The sequence below is a fragment of the Scardinius erythrophthalmus genome, assembly GCF_964197995.2.
Source record: "Scardinius erythrophthalmus genome assembly, chromosome: 14".
NCBI classification, from domain to species: Eukaryota; Metazoa; Chordata; class Actinopteri; order Cypriniformes; family Leuciscidae; genus Scardinius; species Scardinius erythrophthalmus.
In genome coordinates, this window is record NC_138234.1 from 9146073 (window position 1) to 9173167 (window position 27095).

The 27095-nt window shown below is 40.2% G+C and overlaps 1 protein-coding gene across 1 annotated transcript in view; it reads left to right on the forward strand.

The window, feature by feature from the left end:
- The first annotated feature begins 22490 nt into the window (after positions 1 to 22490).
- LOC308701939 (uncharacterized protein) overlaps positions 22491 to 27095 on the forward strand; it is a 99182-nt gene continuing 94577 nt past the window's right edge. Inside the window, exons 1-2 of the mRNA XM_081384421.1 lie at positions 22491 to 22576; positions 22771 to 23100. Of these exons, the coding sequence (XP_081240547.1) occupies positions 22528 to 22576; positions 22771 to 23100 (379 nt within the window). The 5' untranslated portion in view covers positions 22491 to 22527. The remainder of the gene's footprint in view (positions 22577 to 22770; positions 23101 to 27095) is intronic.

Genomic DNA, 27095 nt, shown 5'->3' on the forward strand with positions numbered 1-27095 from the left:
GAACTTCAGAAAAATATTTATTAGATTTATTAGATTTAGGTAGGTATAAATAACAGGCAGACAGACAGACAGTTCAAAAACAAAACAACCTCAAATCTTACTAACTTACCATGATAAAAGTGCATTTAAACAGATCCAACAATAAAATGAAGACAAAACATTATCTGTCGATATCTGTCTGTATAATGTTGGCCGCTGAGAGTAGCGTTTATAGTTTATATGGAAATATAATTAACCACAAACCAACATGAGACTTCAAGTCTTTTAAATAAATGATTCTCTCTTCTCTCTTCTTTTGGTATAGAATAAAACACCAGTTAAGTGTTCCTCTTTCGGCTGTTGTTGCAGCCAACTGCACAACATATTGCAGGCATTACTGAGACCGTCGGTCGCAAAGATGGCGGCGCAAAGCTACAGTGACGTCATGTGAATCGAATGAATATCATGAAAGGCCAAATGGGATAAGCCTGGGGCAGAAAATAATGGACTAAAGAAAACTGGGGGTAACAAATAAGAATCGGAGCCTAAAATAGAAATTTTCTCCAGGTATCTCTGTCTCTCTCGCTCATTCAAATGGGCAGTTTGGGCGGCCATACCGGGCGAGTCGGTCGCAAATATGGCGGCGTTCTATTTATAGTGACGTAGGTGACATCTATGAATACAGTGTTGGGTGTAATTAATTACCAAGTAATCTAAATATTGTGATTTAATTAAAGGGATAACTCTTAATTCTTCTGTAATTTAAAATAAAATCTGATGTAATTACATTAAATAGGCTATAGAGAACAATTCTGTATAAAACAATTGTGGATTTAACATACATTTTTAAAAGGTATATTTTTTATGTACCTTCTCCCTCTACACACTTTGGTCAATTCAAGAATAGTTCATGCAATTGTATATTGTTTATTTGAAAGCATTAAAAGTGCAGTTTCTTGTCTCTCCTTGTATTGTTCAAGTGGTTGAGGTTGATATGGGATTTAGTAATAACTAAGTAGACCAAAACTTTCTAAAGATAGTAATTATTACATTAATCTAATTACAGTGTTGAAGATAACATTGATTACTATTTTAGAGTAACTTACCCAACTGTTATAATATCAGAGGTGAAACTGGAAGAACAGTATGTTATTCAACCTAATTTTAATTTTCATGTGGAGCAATCCTGCAGGCATTAAAAGACCATGGCAGCAGCTGAAAATTAAATATAAAAACATAATTCAATAAGGTAAGGCTTGAGCATATCATGGGTGTAGGCTACCTGACTTTACAAACATTTGACATATTAAATAACTAAATAGCATCCAGTGTCTAGCAGTGCAGCAGCATTTACAGCTGAGGGAATTCCAGGAGGGACTTCAGAGCCAGTCACTCCCAAAGATTCAAGGGCCTTCATAAAATGTAAGAGGTTTACATATGTGTAATTTTTTATATAGGCTATTTTTGATATTTCCATTTATTTTACTTTGAGGTTGGGTTTTTTGTTGGTCCTAACAGATTCTGATGGTAATATCTGTATTTTGGAGCCTCCTGTCCCAACAGAACCCCAGGCAGTTTTAAGTAGCCTACTCAATACACCAGAAATTAAATAGTGTTATAAAGTGCACTCGACCAAATGCTCATCTTCACAGGACGATGGGGATAAAGAGTTTCTGCTGCCACAGAGAGGCCTACAGAGGTAATGTTAATATTATGTGTCTACACATCAAACAATCTACCCATTCAGATTTTTGCAAATTTTTATGTGGATAATCTAAGTTTAAATCTAAGTATAAACGGGTATTCTTATCTCTCCCCGCGCCCCCAGAGTGTGTGTGAACAGCAGGAGGACGGTCCATCAACTTCTGGTGCACACATGAACACATTTCAGTGATTTCCAGTAAATGCCACAGTTTAATTCTGTAGAATTTGTTTAGAACTACATTATATAACTCTAATCTACTACTGTATTTTCAGTTGCCAGTTAAGGAGTTATATAGACTTCATCTTATTAAAAAGAAAAAACTGCAGTAAAAATAGCAATATTTTATTTATTAATAAAATATTAATTTTATCAATACAAATTTACTGAAAGAATGAATGAGGTGTTTAAACACCGCTTCCCCTTTAAAAAAGGGGAGGAGACCGAAAGAAACTCTGGGTTTACTGAAGAAAACCTGCTCCCGACCAGGTTAGGTTCACAGAGTAAGTTACCATGGTAACTGACTCTGAGTATAAGTTACCTCTCTTTCTGAAACAGGCTTGACTTACTCTGCTTTCTCAGGTTTAACATACCTCCCATTCTGAAACAGAAAACTCAGAGTTTCCCTCATTTCAGGGTTAACATACTCAGAGTTTTCACTTAACCTCCTTTCTGAAACAGGCCCCTGGGGGGTATTCCAGAAAGCTTGGTTAACTTACCATTTGGTAAATCATAACCTCTGGGTTGATTTACCCCAAACTCGCATACCATGAGTATGTCGGTTCCAAAACACCTGAGAAGAGTTAGTTTAATCAACCTACTACTGGTTACCCAGAGTTAATGCGCGCGCACGGTGAGTACATAAAGACATTTTCAATGGATCGCCGATTTCAGGAGTCACCATGGAAACCCAGGGAGAAAAAAAATCGAGCTACATACTTAGGTGAAACTGAGTTGGAGGTTTTAATGCTTGCTTATGAAGACTATAAGCCCATTATAAATTTTTTTTTTTAAAAAAACAATACTGCTTCATCAGCAAAAGAAAGAGAGTTGGCTTGGCAAAAAATAACGGACAGAGTAAATGCACGAGTTTATAAAATTATAAATGGGCTATTTTCCCCTTTCATTGTGAGGCAAAAATTATTTGGGGCATGTAGTAAAAATAGACAAGTATTTACTTGTTGGCCTCCATACATTTCTTAATATTACAGTAGGGCCTAGTAATGCACATAATTGGCTAGTAATATGTTGGCTTCTTGTTTTATCAGGTGCCAGAAGAAGTGTGAGCCAAGTCAAAATGAAACAAAAACATTCTCCAGCAAGGTAATATTTTCTAAACTTGTTACTGACGCAATGTAATTTAGTTTTCTATGTAGCCAATAGAAAGAAGGCTGAGGCCCGTGAAACAGATGGGTGTCCACCTCCACCTTCCCTCACCCCAGCTGAGGAGCTGGCACTGTCCCTTAATAAAGGGCGACCTGTGGTCGATGGGATGCGGGGGCAATTCATCAGACTCAGCTACCAAGACAAGTGGCTTAAAATGTAGGTATACCATATTAATACTTATGATTTATTGATGTTTTCACTGTTTTTGTCAGTGTTTTAATAAAGAGAATCATCAACATTCTCACCATTTTAAATAGGCATTTTGAATGCATTTTACAGTCATTGATTCATGCTTGATTCATTTACAGTATGCATGCTGCTTTGACTGCATATGCTGTGTACTGTAATCTTATTACTAGTACTCTTAGATGTTCCTAATGTCCTTCTTTATTAGTTGTATTTGTTTAAGAATATACATTGAGTATTGAATATGCATGATTATCTTATTGGTTAATTATCTTGCAGTTGCTGATGGCCACATTGTATTATTGGATCCTCCTGCAACACCACACTCTGTCACAGTTGTAAGTGATTATTGTCTTTAGGTTTCTGTTTGCTAGACCAAGCATCCTTCCTTATTTTCACCGTAGGATGACGATGAAGAGACCACTTCTGCTGTGACAGAAACAGAAAATGTGGGGAGGCCCATAGAGGTATGATGCATAGGATGAATTCCCCCTTTTTTGCATAAGAGAATAAATAAATTGTCATTGTCATTTTACAGAATATGGCAGGAGATTTGAATACAGATGAGGGTCCATCTACCTCCACACAGAATCTTAGCAGTGTAAGAAATGTTCTGCAGTTCTCCTTCCTCATTTAAATATTTGGTCTGTGTTTGTATTACAGACTTTATCAGTCATGTTTAATTATTCTGTCTTACTAGTTGCCTGCCAAAGAGCTGTATAAGGTCCACCTTCAAAAGCAAATCAGAAAAAGTGACATGGAGATGGACCTTATACAGCTTCAAATGGAGGAGAAAAGGCTTAACCTAAAAAAAGGCCAGACTTGAATTGCTGGAGCACCAGCTTAAGGTGGGAAACAGTATGTGAACAGTAATCTGTCAATGGTTGATGAATGAAATCTAAAGCAATAAATACAAATGTCTTTTGTTACAGGAAATAAAGAAACAATGAACAACACTTGACTGTTAACTGATTTTAATTAAAGTGATTTTGGCAAATCGTCTCGTACCACCCTGCCATCTCTTTGGTCTACTGGGTTCACTGGGGGTTCCTCTTGGCCATCTTCAAGAGAAGGGGGGGCCCTCTCACCTCTCAGTGTGGCAATGTTGTGAAGAACAACACAAGCAGCTGTGATGTCACATGACCTTTCTGGGTTGACCCTGAGCCCACGCAGGCACTGAAACCTTGCCTTCAGGATGCCTATGGTCCATGTTCTGCTGTGGGTCAGGTTGAATTGTGCCTGTGGTCCAGGCTCAGGTTCAGGGTAGGGTGTCATCATATAGGGCAGACAGGGGTACCCTCTGTCCCCCAGCAAGTATTGAAGTGTCATATAAAGGTAGTATAATTGCATAAAAAAAAAAAAAAAAAAACATTGTGTAAGGCAAAATTTGTGGCACAATGATGCCTCCCTAAACATTCTGGCATCATGTACAGACCCTGGCCATTTGGCTTCAACATTAGTGATGAGGTGGGCTGCATCACATATTACCTAGTTAGTGGGGACCAGTAATGAGGGTGATTTAATGGTTTAAACACCCAAACATTTAGCACCCAAAAAAATCTATTGTCACCTGCACATTGATGGTATGGATTGACTTCCTATTAACATAGTCTCCTTCATTGACTGAAGGAGCTTTAATGGGAATGTGGGTTCCATCAATGCACCCAGTCACATTTGGGAACCCTGAAATTGAAAGTTATATAATTAGAAACTTTTAAAATTATTGTGACTGTCACTGTATACAGTATGAATAGATTAAGTATAGTGCTATGTAACTAAAATGGTCTTTCATAGAATATCATAGAATGACATATCACATCAGAATGGACAAACCCGCCACTCTGTGGAATTCCTCTTTAATGACCCTCAGTGGTTTATGGCCAGGGAACTGCACAAAAATGTGTAGGAACCGTTTGAGTGCAATACATACGAACGGCTCTACACACAGTTGCCTTTCCCACATGCTCTGCATCGCCTATTGTATACAAAAAACTCACCGTCGCAAAAAAAGTTAAATAAATGGAGTTAAATATTTAACTCCATTATCTTCGTTTAATAAATTAACGATTCTTTTGAAAAACGGCAACGCTCCCGCAAATATTCATTTGGATACGAAAACACATTGATACGTGGTCGTATAATCACCCTCTCACGGCGGAAAATAATTCGTATTATCTGTGCTTCCACATCCACTGGATCGTCTTTAAAACGGCACGCCATGCTCAGTAACCTTCTGAAACAAACTAACCCTGGAACATAACCTGCTACCGAGCAGGTTATCTTCAGAGAGTAAGTTCCTATGGTTACATACATACCCAGAAAGTTACCTCCGTTTTTGGAACCGAAAGTTGAGGTTATCCACTAACTTACCCTTAAACTTACCCGGGTATGTCACATAACCTGCTTTTTGGAATACCCCCCTGGATGCGCGCGCATCCGGTATTGTTTGTATACAAGAAACCCGTGTATAGAAAAAATAAAATTCTTTAATCACGAACTCACCCTCATGTCAGCTAAATAAATAAGCTTTCCATTGATGTATGGTTTAGGATAGAATATTTGGCTGAGATACAACTATTTGAAAATCTGGAATCTGAGGGTGCAAAAAAAAAAAAAAAACATTGAGAAAATCGCCTTTAGTTTTCCATTTATGTTCATGATTGTGCTGCACAAAAATAAATGTGTTGTATATTAACGGTAGGAAATTTACAAAATATCTTCATGGAACATGATCTTTACTTAATATCCTAATGAATTTTGGCCTAAAAGAGAAATCTATCATTTTTCCCCATACAATGTATTGTTGGCTATTGCCACAAATATACCCGTGATCCAGGGTCACATATTCTAAAGATGGTGAACAGTGTGAACAGTGCAATGCTTCCAGGTTCTATATCAGAATTCCGGCTCGTTGCTGTGGAGGAAGAAAAATATCTCAGGTTTCATCAACATTATCTTCATTTGTGTTCTGAAGATGAACGAAGGTGTTACGGGTTTGGAAAGACATGACAGTGAGTAATTAATGACAGAATTTTCATTTTGGGGGTGAACTAACCCTTTAAACCCCCTTAGCACACTCCTAACCCCACCCCTGGGTACAGCTGCACCACCTACCGATAAACGCAACATAATAGACAGACACATTGTCAACAACACATAGCACAGAACAAAAATAAATAAATTATAAGGAAAAAAATAAAAACATAAAAAGTCCTAGTTTATGTTTTAAAGGAGCTGTATGTAAGAAATGTATTTCAATTAATCATAAAATGGCCCTGATATGTCACTAGACATTAAGAAATCATGTTCATTTCAAATACTTATATCACTGACAACAGTAGTACGGCCAGGATATTGTCATTTAAAAAGTGAAGTTGCAGCCCTCAACTGATGTTGATGTTGTCATCTTTTGTTTTGGCCTGAAGCCCCATCCTCCACCTATCTACCAATCACAAAGTCAGTAGTGTTTCGGCATCTGGGTTGCCAGCTCTGCTCTAGTTACCACAGCTGCAGCTCCTTGTAGCAGCCTACGTTCCTGCTGGATTCTGCAGCATATCTGGCAACCTCGAGTCAGGGGGAGGGGATATATCACTCTACAAGTAATTTGAAAGTAATTGCAGTACCAGTTTTGGCCACAATCTTACATACAGCTCCTTTAATACTATGGTTTCACCTGATCAGAACCAAACCAGAGCAGCCAGATTCTCTAAATACAGAATATTAATATCATACATAATAAACCAATAAACAATAAATTAGCTCCGAAGAAAGCTCCATTCCAATTGATCAAGGTAGATTCCGTCAGTAGAAGGCGCTCATGCAACGTAAAAACCATGTGACGGAGGGAAGTTAGTGAAGGCCTTGGGTAATAGATGCAAGGGAAAGAAAACAAGCTGTGTTCCAATGAACAATGCAGTTCACTCGCTAGCTTCCTGTGTGGTGTCTGTGCATAAATGCCTCCTCTTAGAGAATGTCCCAAATATATACTATTGCGTTACCAAATATACCCAAAAAACTAAAAATAAATCAATGACAGTGGAGAGCAAGATTAAGGCATTAAGAAGAGAGAAAGATGACAAATTAACTGACACTCCCAATAACATGCTAACACCAAGTATAGTGTCATATTTGTAGGCTACATTACATATTTGAAAATAAACATAAAAAAAAAATGCTCGAAATGCGTCATCACAGTCTTTTGAAAAGGTGTTTGCCAATCCCAACTAGCCTGTGTTTTCCCTGCAGAGAGTAGAATGACATTATGCTCTAGGCTACTGCGTTTGTGAAACCTGCTGTGGTCTTAGTCATTGACATCTGTGCAGAGATGTGGTTTGACCTGTTATTTGATGGATGTGGCATGTGTGCGCATGTAGACTTACTAAACCATGATATGAAACTATTAAAAACACAATGAAAATAGACTATCCAGAGTATAGGCTAATAAGTTACAAAAACTCTAGAAAGCTTATAATTGTGTGAGTGTGTGTGTGTGTGTGTGTGTGTGTGTGTGTGTGTGTGTGTGTGTGTGTGTGTGTGTGTGTTTAACCAGCTTTCACTCTGTCTTGTATAACAGCTGTAGATGAGATCGTTTCAGTGGTGTGTTTGGTTTAGATTGGTCGGTGGTGATTAGATGAAAATAATGGTGAAAATAAGTGTATTAAATGAAAAAGGTAGAGTTGACTAGAAGTCACATGACTGAAATGTCCACAGTGTTACTGTAAAATATGTTTGAAATATGCTAATTAAATGCACTCTTCAGATTTTAGCAGCAACATTTGTTCTTATACTTAATATTATGCAATCCAATTTTATGTCTATAACATCACACTCAATAAGCCCCCCCCCCCCCTCTCTCTCTCTCTCTCTCTCTCTCTCTCTCTTCTCTCTCTCTCTCTCACACACACACACACACACACACACACACACACACACACACACACACACACACACACACACACACACACACACACACACACACACAGACAAACACACACACACTCTCAGAGTCACACTCGGTTGAGCCTTAAATAGATTTACTCCTGTGTGTCTCTACAAATCTTACTTCACACCACAATATTTTTGGATAATCTTGGCAAATATCTTAAGTGAGGCTATTTCAGGAAATGTTTCACTCATTTGTTTTTTGCTGCCTTTGCTTTTGGTGTTTGGCTGGTAAGTTAATTTTTTTTTTTAATATAGCTTTTTTAAATGTTTTTATGCTTATAATTCGGGCATATATATATCACTGACAGATCTAGTCCGGAGTTCTAGTCCAGGTTTGTGATCTTATATTAAACACTTACTGTTGTATGAATATGATATTCTACTTACTCAAGCTGTATGAATATGCAGCTGAATATAAACTGTTGCAATCATTACAAGTTCTAAAACTTATGTTACTGAAAGCTGAAAAGCATGCAGGTTTAATCAAGTGTGATCGGGTTTGAATTTTAAGACACTTGTCTTACATTCATCTTACATTTCCTCTATTAAAGGAAAATTTTTCAAGATTATATTTCACTGCAGTTTCAGAGTTAAAATGTACAAAATGGGTGTAAGGCCAAAAAATGAATTTCTGAAGTTTCAGTTAAAGCTTTATTAAACCAACATTAAGAATAATTTTTACTTCAATAAGAACTTCATTGTGTGATTGAGAAACTGTCTCCGTTCCCAGGTGTGTGTGCTGACACAGATGCAGTGAAGTCAGTGTCAGTGATGGAGGGAGATTCAGTCACTCTAAACTCTGGTCTCACTGAACTACAGGCAGATGATGTGATACAATGGCGGTTTGGATCCGAAAAATCTCCTATAGCTACCATCAACAGAGGGACTGGACTTTTCTCAACATATGATGGTCCTGATGGGAGATTCAGAGACAGGCTGAAGCTGGATCATCAGACTGGATCTCTGACCATCACAAACACCAGAAACACAGATTCTGGAGATTATCAAATCAGGGCAAAGATCATATACAGATTCAGTGTTGCTGTCTATGGTTAGTAACAGTAAATTTTAGTATGTTAGGCACATTATTTGTCATAATTATTTTATAATAATACTGAAAAATGACTAAATGATTGTGCATCTTTGATTTATGTTTGCATTCGTTTGAATATGTGCTTCAGTGGGTTGTTGGACTCAGCCTTTAGGTCTTAGGCCTGTTTTTCTGCTACATAATGGCACTTTTCCACTACACAGTAGGCCTACCAGCTCGCCTCGACTCGGCTTTGTTTGGTTTTCCACTGTGTAAAAGTTGTACCTGTACAGGTACTTTTTTTTGTATCACCTCCGGCGAGGTTCTGAGTGAGCTGAGGCGATACTAAAATGTGACGTGAAAACACGGCAGACTGCTGATTGGTCAGAGAGAATCGTCACTATTCACTGCGTCATCATTGCACGCGCCAGACGGAGTATCCTGAATAAAAAACAGCAAAAACAAAAACATCTAAAACAGCATACACTCGATTTCCTCCATTGTCCTGTGTGTGTGGGTAGCGGGTGTGTCTCACGTAGAAGATTAAGTCACGGCAGTTTCCTGCGGCGTCCCTATGACGACCCGGTACTATTGTGGAGGTACTATCTGCAATGGAAAACGGAGCGAAAACCGAGACGAGTCGAGTCGAGTCGAGCTGGTACTGGTAATGGAAAAGTGCCATAAGTGTCAGATGTATTTGGCACTCATATTAACAGGTTACAGTTTTAAGAAAACCTACAACTGCTGTAGGTTATTACTACTGCTGCTGCTGTAGGTCATTGCTGCTGCTGTAGGTCATTGCTGCTGGTGCTGTAGGTTATTATTGCTGCTGCTGTAGGTCATTGCTGCTGGTGCTGTAGGTTATTATTGCTGCTGCCGCTGTAGGTTATTATTGCTGCTGCTGTAGGTAATTGTTGCTGGTGCTGTAGGTTATTATTGCTGCTGCTGTAGGTCATTGCTGCTGCTGCTGTAGGTTATTATTGCTGCTGCTGTAGGTCATTGCTGCTGCTGCTGTAGGTTATTGCTGCTGCCGCTGTAGGTTATTATTGCTGCTGCTGTAGGTTATTATTGCTGCTGCTGTAGGTCATTGCTGCTGCTGCTGTAGTTTATTATTGCTGCTGCTGTAGGTTATTACTTCTGCTGTAGGTTACTACTGCTGCTGCTGTAGGTTATTACTGCTGCTGCTGTAGGTTATTATTGCTGCTGCTGTAGGTTATTATTGCTGCTGCTGTAGGTTATTATTGCTGCTGCTGTAGGTTATTATTGCTGCTGCTGTAGGTTATTACTTCTGCTGTAGGTTACTACTGCTGCTGCTGTAGGTTATTACTGCTGCTGCTGTAGGTTATTATTGCTGCTGCTGTAGGTTATTACTGCTGCTGCTGTAGGTTATTATTGCTGCTGCTGTAGGTTATTATTGCTGCTGCTGTAGGTCATTGCTGCTGCTGCTGTAGTTTATTATTGCTGCTGCTGTAGGTTATTACTTCTGCTGTAGGTTACTACTGCTGCTGCTGTAGGTTATTACTGCTTCTGCTGTAGGTTATTACTGCTGCGGGTCATTGCTGCTGCTGTAGGTTATTATTGCTGCTGCTGTAGGTCATTGCTGCTGCTGCTGTAGTTTATTATTGCTGCTGCTGTAGGTTATTACTTCTGCTGTAGGTTACTACTGCTGCTGCTGTAGGTTATTACTGCTTCTGCTGTAGGTTATTACTGCTGCGGGTCATTGCTGCTGCTGTAGGTTATTATTGCTGCTGCTGTAGTTTATTATTGCTGCTGTTGGATATTACTGCTTCTGCTGCAGGCCATTTCTGTTGCTGTTGGGTATTACTGCTTCTGCTGCTGTAGGTTATTACTGCTGCTGCTGTAGTTTATTATTGCTGCTGTTGGATATTACTGCTTCTGCAGGTCATTACTGCTGCTGCTGTAGGCCTTTTCTGTTGCTGTTGGATATTACTGCTTCTGCTGCTGTAGGTCATTGCTGCTGCTGCTGTAGGTTATTACTGCTGCTGCTGCTGCTGCTGTAGGTTATTGCTGCTGCTGCAAAGCAAGTACAGGACTTGCAACTGCCAATACATACACGGCACGCTGTTGTGGCCAAGTAAGACATGCTGCTGCTGTACAATATAGTTTGAATTAACTGGAGCAGATCTATACAGGTGGAGCTGGGGAAGTTGGAGTGTTTCAGAAAGCATGTTGCTAAAACAAAGCTAATCAAGCATTTGAAGTGTAGCACGCAAGCTCATAGGCTACTGACACAGCAGGAACTAATCAGCTGTGCCCTAAAGATATTGATGTGATTGCAAACGTTTGAGTTAAGGATCTATTAGACTGCGCCATCTAGAGTTTCATTACAGAGATTTTTATATATTCAAATCTAAAATACTATTCAACAACACTGATTCTACACTGCTCAAAAAAAAAAAACTAAATTTGATTGGTTAAATCAGGTCAACTCTTTAAGATAACAAATGCAGGCTACCATTTTTACAATGTAGATATGACTTCACGTGGAGTACTGTTATTGTTATGCTGCAGGTTGAAGCAGGGAAGAATGGAGGATCCAAATGCAGCAATAGTCTTTTATTTCAACAAACTCTAAACTTCCCAAACACAGACTCAGGAAACAGGACTCAGGACCAGAACAACCAACATACCAAGTTAACGACAGACAAGGAATAGACTGAAACACAGGGCTTAAATACACACAGGACTAACGACGAGACAAGGGACACCTGTGAACATTTAAACAAATGACAACATGGAACACATGGCAGGATCACATGACAAGAACAGGGATCACATGAAAAGACACAGAAACATGACAATGACAATAAAACAAAACCCAGAACGTGACATAGCCCCCCCTCTAAGGGCGGCTCCCGACGCCCATCAAAACAAAAAACAATAGTTCAGGAGGGTGGTGGAGCGGAGGCGGACCTGGGGGCGGGATGGAGGGCCAGGTCAGCGGAGCGGCAGAGATCCTGGAGACTGAGGCAGGATGGTAGGCCAGGGTGGATTAGGCTGTGCAGGCGACCAGGGCAGATCAGGCAGTGCAGGCGACCAGGGCGGATCAGGCAGTGCAGGCGACCAGGGCTTATCAGGCAGTGCAGGCGACCAGGGCTTATCAGGCAGTGCAGGCGACCAGGGCGGATCAGGCAGTGCAGGCGACCAGGGCGGATCAGGCAGTGCAGGCGACCAGGGCGGAGCAGGCTGTGCAGGCAACCAGGGCGGAGCAGGCTGTGCAGGCAACCAGGGCGGAGCAGGCTGTGCAGGCAACCAGGGCGGAGCAGGCTGTGCAGGCAACCAGGGAGGAGACGAACCTTCAGGCGGCCAGGGCGGAGACGACCATTCAGGCGGCCAAGGAGGAGACGACCCTTCAGGCGGCCAGGGCGGAGACGACAATTCAGGCGGCCTGGGCGGAGACTTTCCCTCGGGCAGCCACGGCGGTGAAGACCCCTCGGGCGGCCACGGCGGTGAAGACCCCTCGGGCGGCCACGGCGGAGGAACTGGAACAGACACCAACGGCTCAGGAACTGGAACCACCGGAACTGGCACTGGAACCACCGGAACTGGCACTGGAACTGGCACCACCGACTCAGGTTCAGGAACAGACACAGACACTGGCTCCGACTCAGGAACTGGACCAGACACCGGCTCAGGGAAAGGCATGTCGGCAGCCATCTCTGCTGAGGGTAACTCTGCTGAGGACACTGGCTCGGCGGAGACCATCTTGTCCCGAGACACTTGCTCGGCGGCGGCGACCATCTTGTCCAGAGACACTGGTTCGGCGGAGACCATCTTGTCCGGAGACACTGGTTCGGCGGAGACCATTTTGTCCTGAGACACTAGTTCAGCGGTGGTGGCCATCTTGTCCCAAGACGCCTGCGTGTAGTCGGCCATCTTGTCCGAAGACACAGGCGTGGAGTCGGCCATCTTGTCCGAAGACACAGGCGTGGAGTCGGCCATCTTGTCCGAAGACACAGGCGTGGGAAGAAGAGGTACAGATTCAGGCTCAGTATCAGGATCAGATTCAGGCTCGGCGGGACGAGACTCCTGACGGGCAGACGTGACGTGAACAGTCTCTGGATCGGCAGAAGTGACGTGAACAGTCTCTGCATCGGCAGATGTGACGTGAACAGTCTCTGCATCGGCAGATGTGACGTGAACAGTCTCTGCATCGGCAGATGTGACGTGAACAGTCTCTGCATCGGCAGATGTGACGTGAAAAGTCTCTGCATCGGCAGATGTGACGTGAACAGTTTCTGCATCGGCAGATGTGACGTGAACAGTCTCTGCATCGGCAGGTGTGATGTGAACAGTCTCTGGATCGACAGCAGTGACGTGAACAATCTCTGGATCGGCAGACGTGAAGTGAAGCGTCTCTGAGCTTGACGGGACCAGCGGCGGCGAGGGCTTTGAGCTGGTTAAGACCAGCGGCGAAGAGGGCTCCGAACTGGACGGAACCAGCGGCGAGGAGTGCTTTGAGCTGGTTAAGACCAGCGGCGAAGAGGGCTCCGAACTGGACGGAAACAGCGGCGAGGAGTGCTCTGAGCTGGACGGAACCAGCGGCGAGGAGTGCTCTGAGCTGGACGGAACCAGCGATGAAGAGGGCTTTGAACTGGACGGAACGAAGAGGGCTTTGAGCTGGGCAAGACCAGCGGCGAAGAGGGCTCTGAGCTGGACGGAACCAGCGATGAAGAGGGCTCTGTGCTGGGCAGCGATGAAGAGGGCTCTGTGCTGGGCAGCGATGAAGAGGGCTCTGTCTTGGCGGGCATGTCACTTGCTGTCTCAGGCGTGGCAGGCATGACGCATACTGCCTTGGCTTCGGCAGATCTGGCGTGAAGTGCGGGCTCGGCTGGACTGGCGTGAAGTGCTGGCTCGGCTGGACTGGCGTGAAGTGCAGGCTCGGCTGGACTGGCGTGAAGTGCAGGCTCGAGAGATTCAGGCTCTGGAGGGCTGACGTGAAGAGACTCAGGCTTTGCAACAGGGCAAGACGAGGATTTACAAATTGTTATCACTGACACCTCCGAAGGTTCTGCAGCAGACGCTGCCACCTCTGAAGGTTCTACAAGGTTCATCAAGAATCAGGTAAAGTTCATTAACCGGATAGATACAGTGCTCATCTACAATTCCTTTGACCGTGACATGACAGGCTGAGAGGACATTGCTGGGCGCTACCACCATACAAGGGGCTGGAGAGAGGACCGCCGAGTCGAGAGGTTCTACTGCATGTGCCGCTACCTCTGGAGATACTACAGTGGGTGCCATCGCCTGGGGCAGTTCTGAGGTGGTATATGCAGCCCAAACACAACACAAAGCAATCCCCATCATGGGAAGTGCTTCAGACAGGGGAATTAGTGAAGGAACTAGAGGACTAGAGCGAGAGGATTTGGGGATACCAGCTGTGCGTGCAGACACCAGCGGTGCATCCCTCACGCTGGATACCAGACAGGAAACTCGAAGGACTGACCTTACATCTCTTGACGCGACAGACTCTGGCAGTTCGGTGGAAGCGTAACGAGGCTCTGGAAGATCTGCTGAAGCGTGACGAGGCTCTGGAAGATCTGCTGAAGCATGACAAGGCTCTGTAAGATCTGCTGAAGCACGACGAGACTCTGGAAAGTCTACTGAAGCGCAACGAGACTCTGGAAAGTCTGCTGAAGCGTGATGAGACTCTGGAGGAAGGTCTGCTGAAGCGTGACGAGACTCTGGACTGGGGTTGGTCACCATTACGCAAGTGAGTGCGGTGTCACGTTCCTCCACAACACCCACAGTGAACGTAGAACCAACAGTCAACAAAGCATAGTCCATAAACTGACTGAGAGATGAACGGGGACCCTCGTGGATTAAACGTGATTTGAGCGGCTGATTAATGCCCTCACAAAAGAAATCTATGAGCACACAGTCCGGCATATCAGAAAAATGGGCGATATCTAAATATTCTTGAATATAATCCTCGAGCGATCGCCAGCCCTGCTCGAGGGTTAATAACATCCGTGCAATATCCATAGAGAAAGCTGCTGGATCCTTGGTTGGTCTGTCGTTCTGTTATGCTGCAGGTTGAAGCAGGGAAGAATGGAGGATCCAAATGCAGCAATAGTCTTTTATTTCAACAAACTCTAAACTTCCCAAACACAGACTCAGGAAACAGGACTCAGGACCAGAACAACCAACATACCAAGTTAACGACAGACAAGGAATAGACTGAAACACAGGGCTTAAATACACACAGGACTAACGACGAGACAAGGGACACCTGTGAACATTTAAACAAATGACAACATGGAACACATGGCAGGATCACATGACAAGAACAGGGATCACATGAAAAGACACAGAAACATGACAATGACAATAAAACAAAACCCAGAACGTGACAGTTATGATACTGGTGTGATTTTGCACTTCTTTTAAAACTGGACAGCCACTAGTCACTGTGTGTTTTCAGTGTTTTTTAATCTTATTCTCTTGCGTTTTTCAGCTCGTCTACCTGTTCCTGTCATCAGCAATAACTCATCATCATCATCATCATCATCATCATCATGTTCATTGGTGTGTTCAGTGTTGAATGTGAGTGATGTGACTCTCTCCTGGTACAAAGGAATCAGTTTATTGTACAGCATAAGTGTGTGTGATCTCAGCATCAGTCTCTCTCTACCTCTGGAGATTGAGTGTCTGGATGATTCGTACAGCTGTGTAGTGGCTTATTCATTCACCAACCAGACTACGCTTCTCAACAACACTGATTTCTGTCAGCCATGCTCAGGTAGGCTACATCAGAAGTGATACTAAAGGTCCCGTTTTTCGTGATCCCATGTTTCAAACTTAAGTTAGTGTGTAATGTTGCTGTTAGAGCATAAATAATATCTGTAAAATTATAAAGCTCAAAGTTCAATGCCAAGCGAGATATTTTATTTAACAGAAGTCGCCTACATCGAACGGCTCGTTTGGACTACATCCCTCTACTTCCTTCTTTAATGATGTCACTAGAACCGTTTTTTGACTAACCTCCGCCCACAGGAATGCTTCCTCAACTTCCCCAAAATGCGTGTATGTACTTGCACACTTCTTATAACTTACTGTGTTTACTCAGCTCTTACGGTGATTTTCTGAAGTAAAACTGACGCTTCATCTTTTGTGTGATGTACAATAAACTTTATTAAACTCATCAGTATATGTTTGATCATCATTCAGACAGCAGACTTGTAGGCTATTTATAATTATACCATGGTCTGGGTGAATACTCGATTCTGATTGGCTGCAGGGTGTCCGTTAAAAAGTGATAACCTAAATAAACCGTCAGGCGTAACCAAGGAAACCAAGTTATTGTTTGTAACTTGTAACTTTAGATTTCGATTGTAAAACTAATTAAAACATAAACTAATGTTTTAATTAGTTTTACAATCGAAATCTAAAGTTACAAGTTACAAACAATAACGCGCTCCGCTGCGCGTCGGACGGTTCACGCCTCGCCGTCGTCCATTAATACCTGTTAATGGACACCTCGTCGGGCATTAACCCTTACATAATGGATACATACAAGCAGATGACAAATACGTTATAATAACCGTAATTAAACAACTACTAAACTATACCTGTTTCATCTCTATACAGCACTCTGACTCTGTAGGCATTATTGTCCGACTCGAAATGAACACCGTTACTGAGAGTTTCTGATATTATCATCATTCAATGAGATGAAATTGTCCTGAGAGACTGAGCGCGAGCTCATGAAGCTCCGCCCCCTGTGTCGTCCAGCAGCAGCTCATTTGCATTTAAAGGGCACACACTAAAACAGCGCGTTTTTCTGAGCCCCAAAAAATGACAATTTAAACATGCTGTAAAAAATGATCTGTTGGGTATTTTGAGCTGAAACTTCACATACATACTCTGGGGACATCAGAGACTTATTTTACATCTTGTGAAAAGGGGCATAATACGGGACCTTTAATGATTGACTGAGCTTTGTTGATCGTCTTCAGCTACATTATGTAAATTTATATTTCTTGTTTTCCTTTTTTGTTGTTAAAACCAAACTTATTTAAAAAACGAACACTTGAACCTATCTAATCTGACAGAAAGCATCTTTGGAAAAAAAATATTTGAAGTGTAATTTGATTGTTTAGTTTGTCTCACATCCCATTCGATTATATGGAGAGGGCGGGATTTATGACCGATACTGGGACCAACTACCTGAGGGCAATCGAGATACTTTGGCTTCCCTGTTCAGGACTTGTAAAAACAAACATTTCAGAGGGAAAAGCCTAAATAATCAGTACATAAAATGCTTAACATTAAAGATGAACGAGAAAAAGTGAGTGCTCTTTGCCAGGCTATTTATCTGCGACTCATTCGCAAGCACCAGTTCACAAATCCATGCAGGTCCGCAGTTAGCATGGCAAGTACCATCATATGTACATATCATACATTTTTGGAAAGTAAAATAATTTTCCTCTGTGTTGTTCTTACCTTCCTTCAGAATCTATCCTTTGTTGTGGTTCTACTGAAGCTGTGATCCGATTGGCTCTCTCTGCTCTGGTGGGCGTGGCTACTATCGCTGTGCTGGTTTATGACATCAGAACCAGATAAAATGAACAGCAGAGAAGATCAAACCTACGAAATGATTAACTATATTCTCATACCAGACAGCAGGGTGGTATTAACAAAATAATATGTGAAACATGTAACCAATGCAATAAGTAGGGTAATGTACAGTCAGCCAGACATTATCACAAAATAACCCTAGACAGAGTGACAGGGACTCCAACATTTATTATACAAATGACCAAGTTTAGATACACATGAAACATTGGGCTGGAATTTAAATGACGTTGTTAGCTACGACATAGAGACTATGGAAAGACAGAATGGAACTGAATCATTATAAAACAATGTCCTGGAAAACTGTCATCAAATGTAGGTGTATGCTATTGTCAAGAATGATTCAAAATGCAGAGGTAAAAAATTCATGCTTGAGATTGCTTGGTTCATGGAGTACTTTGTATTAATGAAGCAGTGTGTTTGCGTGCTAGTTGTAAGTATAGATTTAAACATGTAAAGAATAATTGACAAAGGGCTGTTGAATTATTGAAAAATAATGCACATCTAAGGTGGTAATGCAGCCATGATGGGAAGCTAAATTTTTCAATTATTTAATGATTGATTTTTGAGCATAGCTTAACATTTGTGTTTTTTGTGCTGATGGAGCAATTTTTTTAGATACCATGTTTACTTTGATGTCATTGTGTACAGAAATTACATTTGAATATGGATTTCATTGCAATATAATATAATATAATATAATATAATATAATATAATATAATATAATATAATATAATATAATAGTAAAATTTTGGGGAAAATTTAACTCTGAATCGTAGCCAGTGGAGCATATCTTTTATTTATTACTTTTTCATTAAAATGTTATCTTTGTATCTTATGTGATGTGTGTTTGTGTCCTCTTTCAGAAATTCAAAGAATAGAATGAGGTGTGTTATGAAGGTATAATAATCTGTGCATAATTTGCACCTCGTTCTTTGGTCTTGGACTGATATATAATGAACATCCCAAATAATCTCAGACCCATCTAAAATCACCCACAGACAACTCAGAGTACGTTTACATGACAACGATGTACTAACAACTACAACATTTTCCTTTACGTTTTTGAAAGTACAGACGACAATGTTATCAAAACCAGAGGTGGTCTTTTTATTAGTAGATACGAGGGTCCGTGGCTGTCCCAGTGGAGAAAGCGTAAAAGCTAACTTGCCTTGATAACCAATCACATTAAAGCTTTGAAATCATTGAATTTCGTTCGTAGTTGTGCGACAGTCAATCACTGTTTGCGGAGAAGTGCTAAGTGAATCAAAACTGTCACGCAATTGTCTGTGATTTCTCTTATAAAACAGCATTTTTTTTTCAGGTGTAAACTCTAAAAATAGATAAATTCAAAATAGATGTTTTGGGCAAACAAGTTGAAGATTAGCCTATGGGCTGTCGATTCATTAATGATAAGCTATTTCCTCACAAAAGCAGTTTATTTAGCATAGTAAAGCCTCCAAGACGTCTACAAGATGTCTGTAAAAGATCACTTCATCTGGAAAGCATCTGCTGTTTACTAACATCTGATAGACATCTATTTGACATCAGACAGGAAACATATATACCTTGACGTATTGCAGATGAGCAAACACTCTAAAAAATACGTCTTCCAGATGTAAACACGCACATCAAATAGACGTCTCCGTGATGTGCATGTGCTATCTGGGCTCTCATTGACATCCATTTAAAAAAAAGCCACAGCATTAGCATACGTTACGATTTTTTCTGCTAAGGTTGCAGAGTTGCCTCCAAGTGGCTTTGGTCAAAATGATCCCTGTTCACACGGATCCGCGAAAACGACTAAAAACACTGTATTCTGCTGTCAGGCCAGTAGATGGTGAGGCCACTTTGTAAAGAAACTACGTGCCTATAGACTGAACAGGTAATACACATAGACATGACGTCCTTTTTCACTAATTCACATTTTTTGTAGTTTATGCCTGACACACATTGTACGATTTTGGGCTGTCCCAGACTAAAGATGATATCGTGGCGATTTCTGTGGTCGTGGCTCCTAAACGTCGGTGGTCCTACGTCGTACAGTGAGAGAGGTTCAAATACAGCCTTTGTTTATCTGATCCATGTTGAACAGTGTGATTTGTAATGATCTTATAGGATTGCCAAAATTACACAGTCTGTAGCAGGCATTACATGAGAGACAAAAACTGTGTAATTTTGGACCGGGGTGATTGTGTAAACGGGGATCGTTTGGACAACATCGTGACACCAAATGTCACTTTTAGTAAACTGAATGTGATACTGAAGCAGCTCTGTTGAGTCAAACTGAAACCTGCGGTGGTCTCATATCTTTAGTTCTGGAAAGAAATGTGGTTTGATGTGTTGGCTGACAAACAGCTTTTCTGTGAATATGTGCCTGTAATTGGACGTTTGTTGTTCATGTGTGTCAGTCAGTGCATGTTTTGATGTATAGGAGTGTGTTTGTCTTTTTATGTTCTGCTAATATTCATTTCAAAGTTTGAAGTCCTGTTTACACCAAACAGTTTTACCTGTGAAATACTGAATCAAATGTTGATTTTGAAAAAAAAAAAAGAAAGATCTCAAACCAAACTGTAAGATCTTACTGCCTATACATTTTGTGTCTGTGAAATATGAATTGATTAATAGGCATACGCAGCTCACTGGACATGATATAATTATGCTGTGATGCTGCAGACAGTGCTAGAGTCAGTAAAGCTATATTCTTGATGTTCACACCTAGGCTTCCTTCACATCCTGCACTCTCTTCTTATGAAACACATATCCTGTTTCGATTATGAGAGTAGCTTTAAGATTAATTGCATTATATAATTTACTGTTTAAACATTTATTTTATCATGCAGATGTCTGATGCTTGTTAAATATTATTTTTGGGGAGTTACAGAGAGTAGCAAAGCTGTTAACAAACTGTAGACTTTTCTCTTTTGTCCCAGTATAGCGTAGCAGTGCTGCCGTCCAAAGGACAAATGCAGTCACTACACATTTAATTAAAAAAGTAAATACTGTGATTTGTTTTGTTGTGATTGAGTTTTGTTGTGGGTGTGTGTAGTGTGATAATGAGTTATAATGTCATGTGACTGATCACTCTATATTGAAACTACTTCCAGCAGGCAAGGTAACACTATTAAAGAGCCTCCAAAAAATCTGTTACTGGTTAAATCTACAACATTATTATAAATGAATGATTGTTAATGTATAATCTTGCTTTTGTCCACATAATGGTTTGGTTACAACATTCAACAGAAGGGACTGACTAGTTATGTTAACCAGATAAACTTTCTTCTTTAAACAAACTGTGCACACCACAGCATAGAGCGCCATCTATTGTCCGAAATAAAAGTCCAACCACTTGCACTGAAAGGGATTCTTCATCCTGAAGTGAAAATGAATTCATATATTATATTCACCCTGTTGTTATAATGTTGTGCACTTCTTACTTTTATGGACCACACAAGAAGAAAATGCCCCGCTCACGCTCGTCCATGATGGCAGTGAATAGTGATCAGTTTCAAGGTTCTTTTTAAAAAAAAAGATCCACAAGTATCACAGAATGATCCCATGCGACACATGCTGTATATCCCAAGTGTTCTGGGGGAATGATAGGGTATAATTTGCTAAAATAATGACCATTAATAGCATTTAAACAGTTTATTTGCACACAGACAGTGTAAAGAATGGTCATATCACACACACGTTCATTGAGGGAAAAGAGTGAAACAGTGACAGAGCAATGTTTCACATTCATGTCCTCCATAAGGACTTCAGAAAAATCACAAAGATTCATCCGCTGATCCTTGATGACTGTGTGAGTCTAAATGTGTTATTGAAATACTTCATATTATCTGATTTTACACATCTAATTACACTGTTAGATTTCACGCTGTAGAACCAAAGAGTTACCATAATCAATAATGTGAAATTAATAACATCATCTACATAATCATAAAGATAACTGTAAAATTAATTCATATACATGACATTTTTATTACAATTTAAGCATGTTATTGTATAGTTTATGGTCAATTCACCATTTTTACTATTTCAGTCTGAACATGTTACTTCAGCTGATGTGTTTTTCATTAATGGTAAACGTTTGTCAAGCTGTGCTGGCATGGATTTTTGATTTTTTGATTTTTTTTGTTCAGTGTGTGTCTATATGTAAGAAATGTAATTGTTTACCACTGTATTTGTTTTGAAGTCGCCATAATGGTGATTAGTGTCCCATTAGCGTGGGATATTAGACCTTGTATATTCATATTCAAATTTCAGAAAGTCATAAGTTTGACAAATGGAAACATTTGTTAAATTTATGTAAAGCTACAATATGAAATAAGCCAATTAGTTGATTTTAAACTATTCTAGCATGAATATGAATATTTTATTTTAGTATTAATGTTAGTTATTTCACAGTCATAAATGCTTGCAGATGAAACTTTCATAGTGAAGCAACTGCTGAGATTAATCTTTTAAAGATCTAACTAAACCAACATCACCTAATAATGCACAGACATACACAACACAACATTTGGGGGCGGGGTTTCAGAGAGAGGGCGTGTGTTTGGAGGCAGGGGGCGTGGCCTAGTTCAGTCTGGAGGAAGTTAGCGAATAGTTAAGATTGTCAACACTTGTTCTCTACACATCTTCACTGCAGACGCTCACAGGTTTAGACTGACCTATTTCAGACCCACTGAACTGTTGAAAATGTTTCACACATTTGCTTTTTTCTGTCTGTGCTGTTGCTGTCTGGTTGGTAAGTTAGACAAGTTTATCATTTTTTACAGTTGCATATTGTTTATGTGGAGCTCTATGTTCTCCACTGTTTCCATCTTTTTTCATTTCTATCTTTATGCCTTCTCACATTTTTTAATAATTTCAAAACCCCTTCAAACTTCAGTTAAAGCTTCTTAAAACAACTTTTGATTGAGAAACTGTCTCCGTTCCCAGGTGTGTGTGCTGACACAGATGCAGTGAAGTCAGTGTCAGTGATGGAGGGAGATTCAGTCACTCTAAACTCTAGTCTCACTGAAATACAGAGAGGTGAAGAGATATTCTGGAGGTTTGGAACTAACAGGAATCTTATAGCTAAAACTGATGGAGTGAAAAATATGATCCCTGATAATCTTGATGGGAGATTCAGAGACAGACTGAAGCTGGACAAGAAGACTGGATCTCTGACCATCATGAACATCACAACTGAACATGCTGGAGTTTATGAAGTTAAGATCAGCCGCAGAAGCTCATCGTCTACATACAGATTCACTGTTACTGTCTATGGTGAGTAGAGGAATACAGCTCACTCTATTATATATTACAGAAGTGCCATTTTATTGTTATAATTATTCTTAATACAAAATAAAAAAAAAAATCCTTTATTTGTGATCTTTGAAATTTCTCTATGACACTGTATTTCCATTTTAAATATGAATCCATATAGGCTTCTAAAAACACTGAAAACTGACCATAAGAAAAGCCTCTCTTCTCTAACTTTTGTAGTGTTGATATTATCTCTTTCACACCTGTCATACTGTCAGAGTGTTTTAAAACTCATAAAGCTCACTCAGAAATGAAAGACATGCAAGCAATGGCCAGGTGCAAATATGATGAACTACTGTATCTCCACACAAAAGCTTTTTATTTCTGCACACTGAGGATACGTTACACATCAACGATGTAATAAAATCTGAATATTTTTTCTTCGCGTTTTTCACGTATAGATGACACCATTGTCAAAAATGTATACAACAATGTATTCTGCTGCCAGGCCAGTAGTTGGCAATGTTTGTAGAGAAAAACTAAACCTTCTAAAGACTGGACACATAATACACATGCACATGATGTCACCGTTTTCACAAATTCATGTTTTTGTAGTTTAGACACGAAAAAAATCATTTTATCACACTGATGTAAGTTCAAATGTTCATCTTTTAAATAAGTTTGGTTTTAGTTAGTTATTTGATGTTGATTTAAAACGGGGGTGTGACGTCATGATTGACAGCTGTGATTGACAGCTTCTCTGAGTGAACTAGTCACTGAGGCACCAAAGGACTTTTTTGAGGATTTTTGGGAGGAGATTAGAGTTTCAACTTGAATTTAGTAAATACATTTAATTTAAAGGAGTCATAATGTAGAAATTTCACTTTTCCACGAGAATCAATGTATGTTATGATTGCATAATGATTGTACACTGGCCGGGAAGCCGATATTTAAAAGTGAAGCGTTTGTTTACCTCAGGGTTTGTAAAATAGGCCACGTGCACGCGCACGAAAAAACGAGATTTTGATTTCTTCCCCTTCTTGACGTCAAGACGGGGGAGGATATACCAAATATGGACACCGCAAACCTATGCCGCGGGAAGCCCGCCCCTCTCCCCCTCAGATTCAGTTTAGTCGACTCGAGAAAGATGGAGAAACCGAGTGTAGCCTACACCTGAGATGCTCTGTGGGTGACTGCCACAAACAACATGCAAATGTGTTTTATCTACCAAAAACGGACGAAACTATCAGGGAACAGTGGAGGAAATTCATTTTTAATGACGCTGTCCCAACAACTCTTTCAAGTGGCGTATCGTTAGGTGTGTGTGCTAAACATTTTACACCGGAATCATTTACAAATTTGGGGCAAAATCAGGCGAACTTGGCCTCGAAGCTCCGTTTGGGAAAAGGTGCCATCCCAACCATCAGGGACTTGCCAGAAATTGAAAAGGTAAGACTGTTTGTATTGCTCTACTGTGGTTAAGAAATAGCAGCTAACTGCTAATGCGGCTATTGAGGTAAACACGGGGAATGGACTCTACGAATGCTAGGCACATCTTTCCACTTTGTTTTACACTAGCATCTACAGTAGTGACGGTACAGGAGTCCATGCTCAGTGGCTAAAAATGTTTAAATGCAAGTATAACATCACGTTGCATGTCTAAAGAAGAAAAACATTAAATGTCTAAATAACCACAACGTAAAACAAGGCAAAACACCACTTGATAGTAAAAATCTCAAAACCACTGTAAGCTGATAAAAAAAAAAAAAAAAACTACATCTCCGTTAATGTAATCTACATTAAATAAAAGGTAAATTTATGTGGGAGAAAATAGCAACACACGTTTTTGCTCGTTACTGATGTTAATGTATGTCGCAGTCAAAATGATTGTCTTTACCATTCAGAGACATCTTGATGTAGAACGTCCTTCCATCGACTCTACATCTTCACTTTCCAGCTCTGGTTCAGAGTCCGGCTTAAACATGTACGGTTGAATCCCATATGTCGCGGCGGGTCGAGTTCATTGACACTTTGCGGTTTGCTCCATGATGTCAGTTTGTAATGATATGCTAAAGAGTTACCTGCGGTGTCAACCCCCCTCCTTCCTGCAACCAATCAACGCGCCCCTCATTTGCATTATTATAATGACCGTCCACGACAGCCAAAACATCGCATCAGATCTCGCGAGACAATAATGCCTTTAGAAATAAGGGTCTGAGGGGCTCTGTGTTGATTTTTTTTCCACTTTTCTTTTTTAGAAGTGCCTGAAAGACTATAATAGAGCATTGGGTACCAAAGTTAAAACAACATTATGACTCCTTTAAAACTTAAGCAGAGTAGACCAATCACAACAGACTGAGCCATCTGACCAATCAGAGCAGAGTAGACTAATCACAACAGACTGGACCATCTGACCAATCAGAGCAGAGTGGGTTTAGAGAGAATGAATCTTCGAACAAACAGTTTTCAGCCTCTTTGTTCAATGTTTATGATGAGAAAATTAAAGTGTTTTTTGTGTGTGTGTGTGTGTGTGTGTGTGTGTGTGTGTGTGTGTGTGTGTGTGTGTGTGTGTGTGTGTTTTGACATTGGATGCTTGTAAATCTATTGTTGCAGACTCCAAAACAAACCTATATAGAAACCTTTAACTTCAGAATGAATAAAATCTGCAGAATGACAGCACATTTAATTTCATGATATTTTTAATGTATTTTTACAGTTTTGTAGGCCTATTCTACAGCTCAAACTGCAGAAGGCCTCATTTTCAGATATGGAATATGAATGTAGTTTCATCTGTTGGTTAGAGAGTGTGTGCATGATAATGTGTTTATCACTGGACGTTTGTGGTTAATGTGCTTTTGTGTTTGCTTGTCTTGAGCCGTAAATAGTGTGTGTTTCTGTGAATCATGTGGGTTGAAGTGACTTCCACAATTTAACTTCATCTTTATGAGAAACAGTTTTACTTTGAAAAAGTACAGAATCAGTGAATGCTAATGTCTGACAAAAAACCTCTCTGATATCTGTGAATGTGAAATATTGATATACTGTATATCATACAGTTTACTATGTTTATGTGAAAAGAAAAGATTGATGTTCAGCTTCCATGATTTGCATGTAAGCTTGCAGAGCTTGCAGATGATCAAGTTTCAGTAGAAGTTATTTCCAGCTCTAGCGACTGTTAGAAGCTATTTCTAAGACGTGTCCCCTATTCTTGTTATCATTATAATATATATATATATATATATATATATCATATGTTGATCTGTCAATGACAAAAAAATATAAAAAAAAAAACTATTTAAAAAAAAAACAGTGACGCTTTTCTAGTAAGCTTTGTTGCAACCGCTAGCGTGTATCATGACAAAAGCTAATCACCATCATCATGTCATGTGACTGATGCTCTATATAAAAACGTCCTTCAGCAGACTGTGAAAAACACATGATTATCTGACAATATTAAAAGCCTCCAAGAAACTTTACCACTTTTATATCGTCATTAATGGAAAGAGATGCTTTTTGCCTGCAAAAGTTTATAATTACAGTCTTTTTTAAGGCTATGCTAACCAGCTAAACCGTGAGCCTCTGTCGATATGGACGGTTCTTTGAGCCCTGCTCAGGGATTGATACAGTTGTGGTTAAAAGTGATGTCTGGAGGGGATGTTTGCACAATATTTTCTTTTAATAACACTTCAGGTTTGATAAACTATCAAAATATAAGGAGTATGTGATTGTATTGTATTTTCTGCTAAGACAGAACATGAGATCAAACACCCTGCAATAAAACTATAAAACTATAACTAATCTGGTGAGAATATCTCAAAGAAAGAGCACATAGGACTTAGGCTTGCTCAAACTTCTCTTCTCGCTTATACTGTAGTTGTCTAATGACATGGGCATTGTGAACTGCAACGATTGTTGATGAATGCATTTGTTTCTCATTTGTAATCCCCTTTGGATAAAAACATCTGCTAAAAGCATACAAGTAGCCTAAATGTAGTGTTGGTGAAACAAAGCTTTGC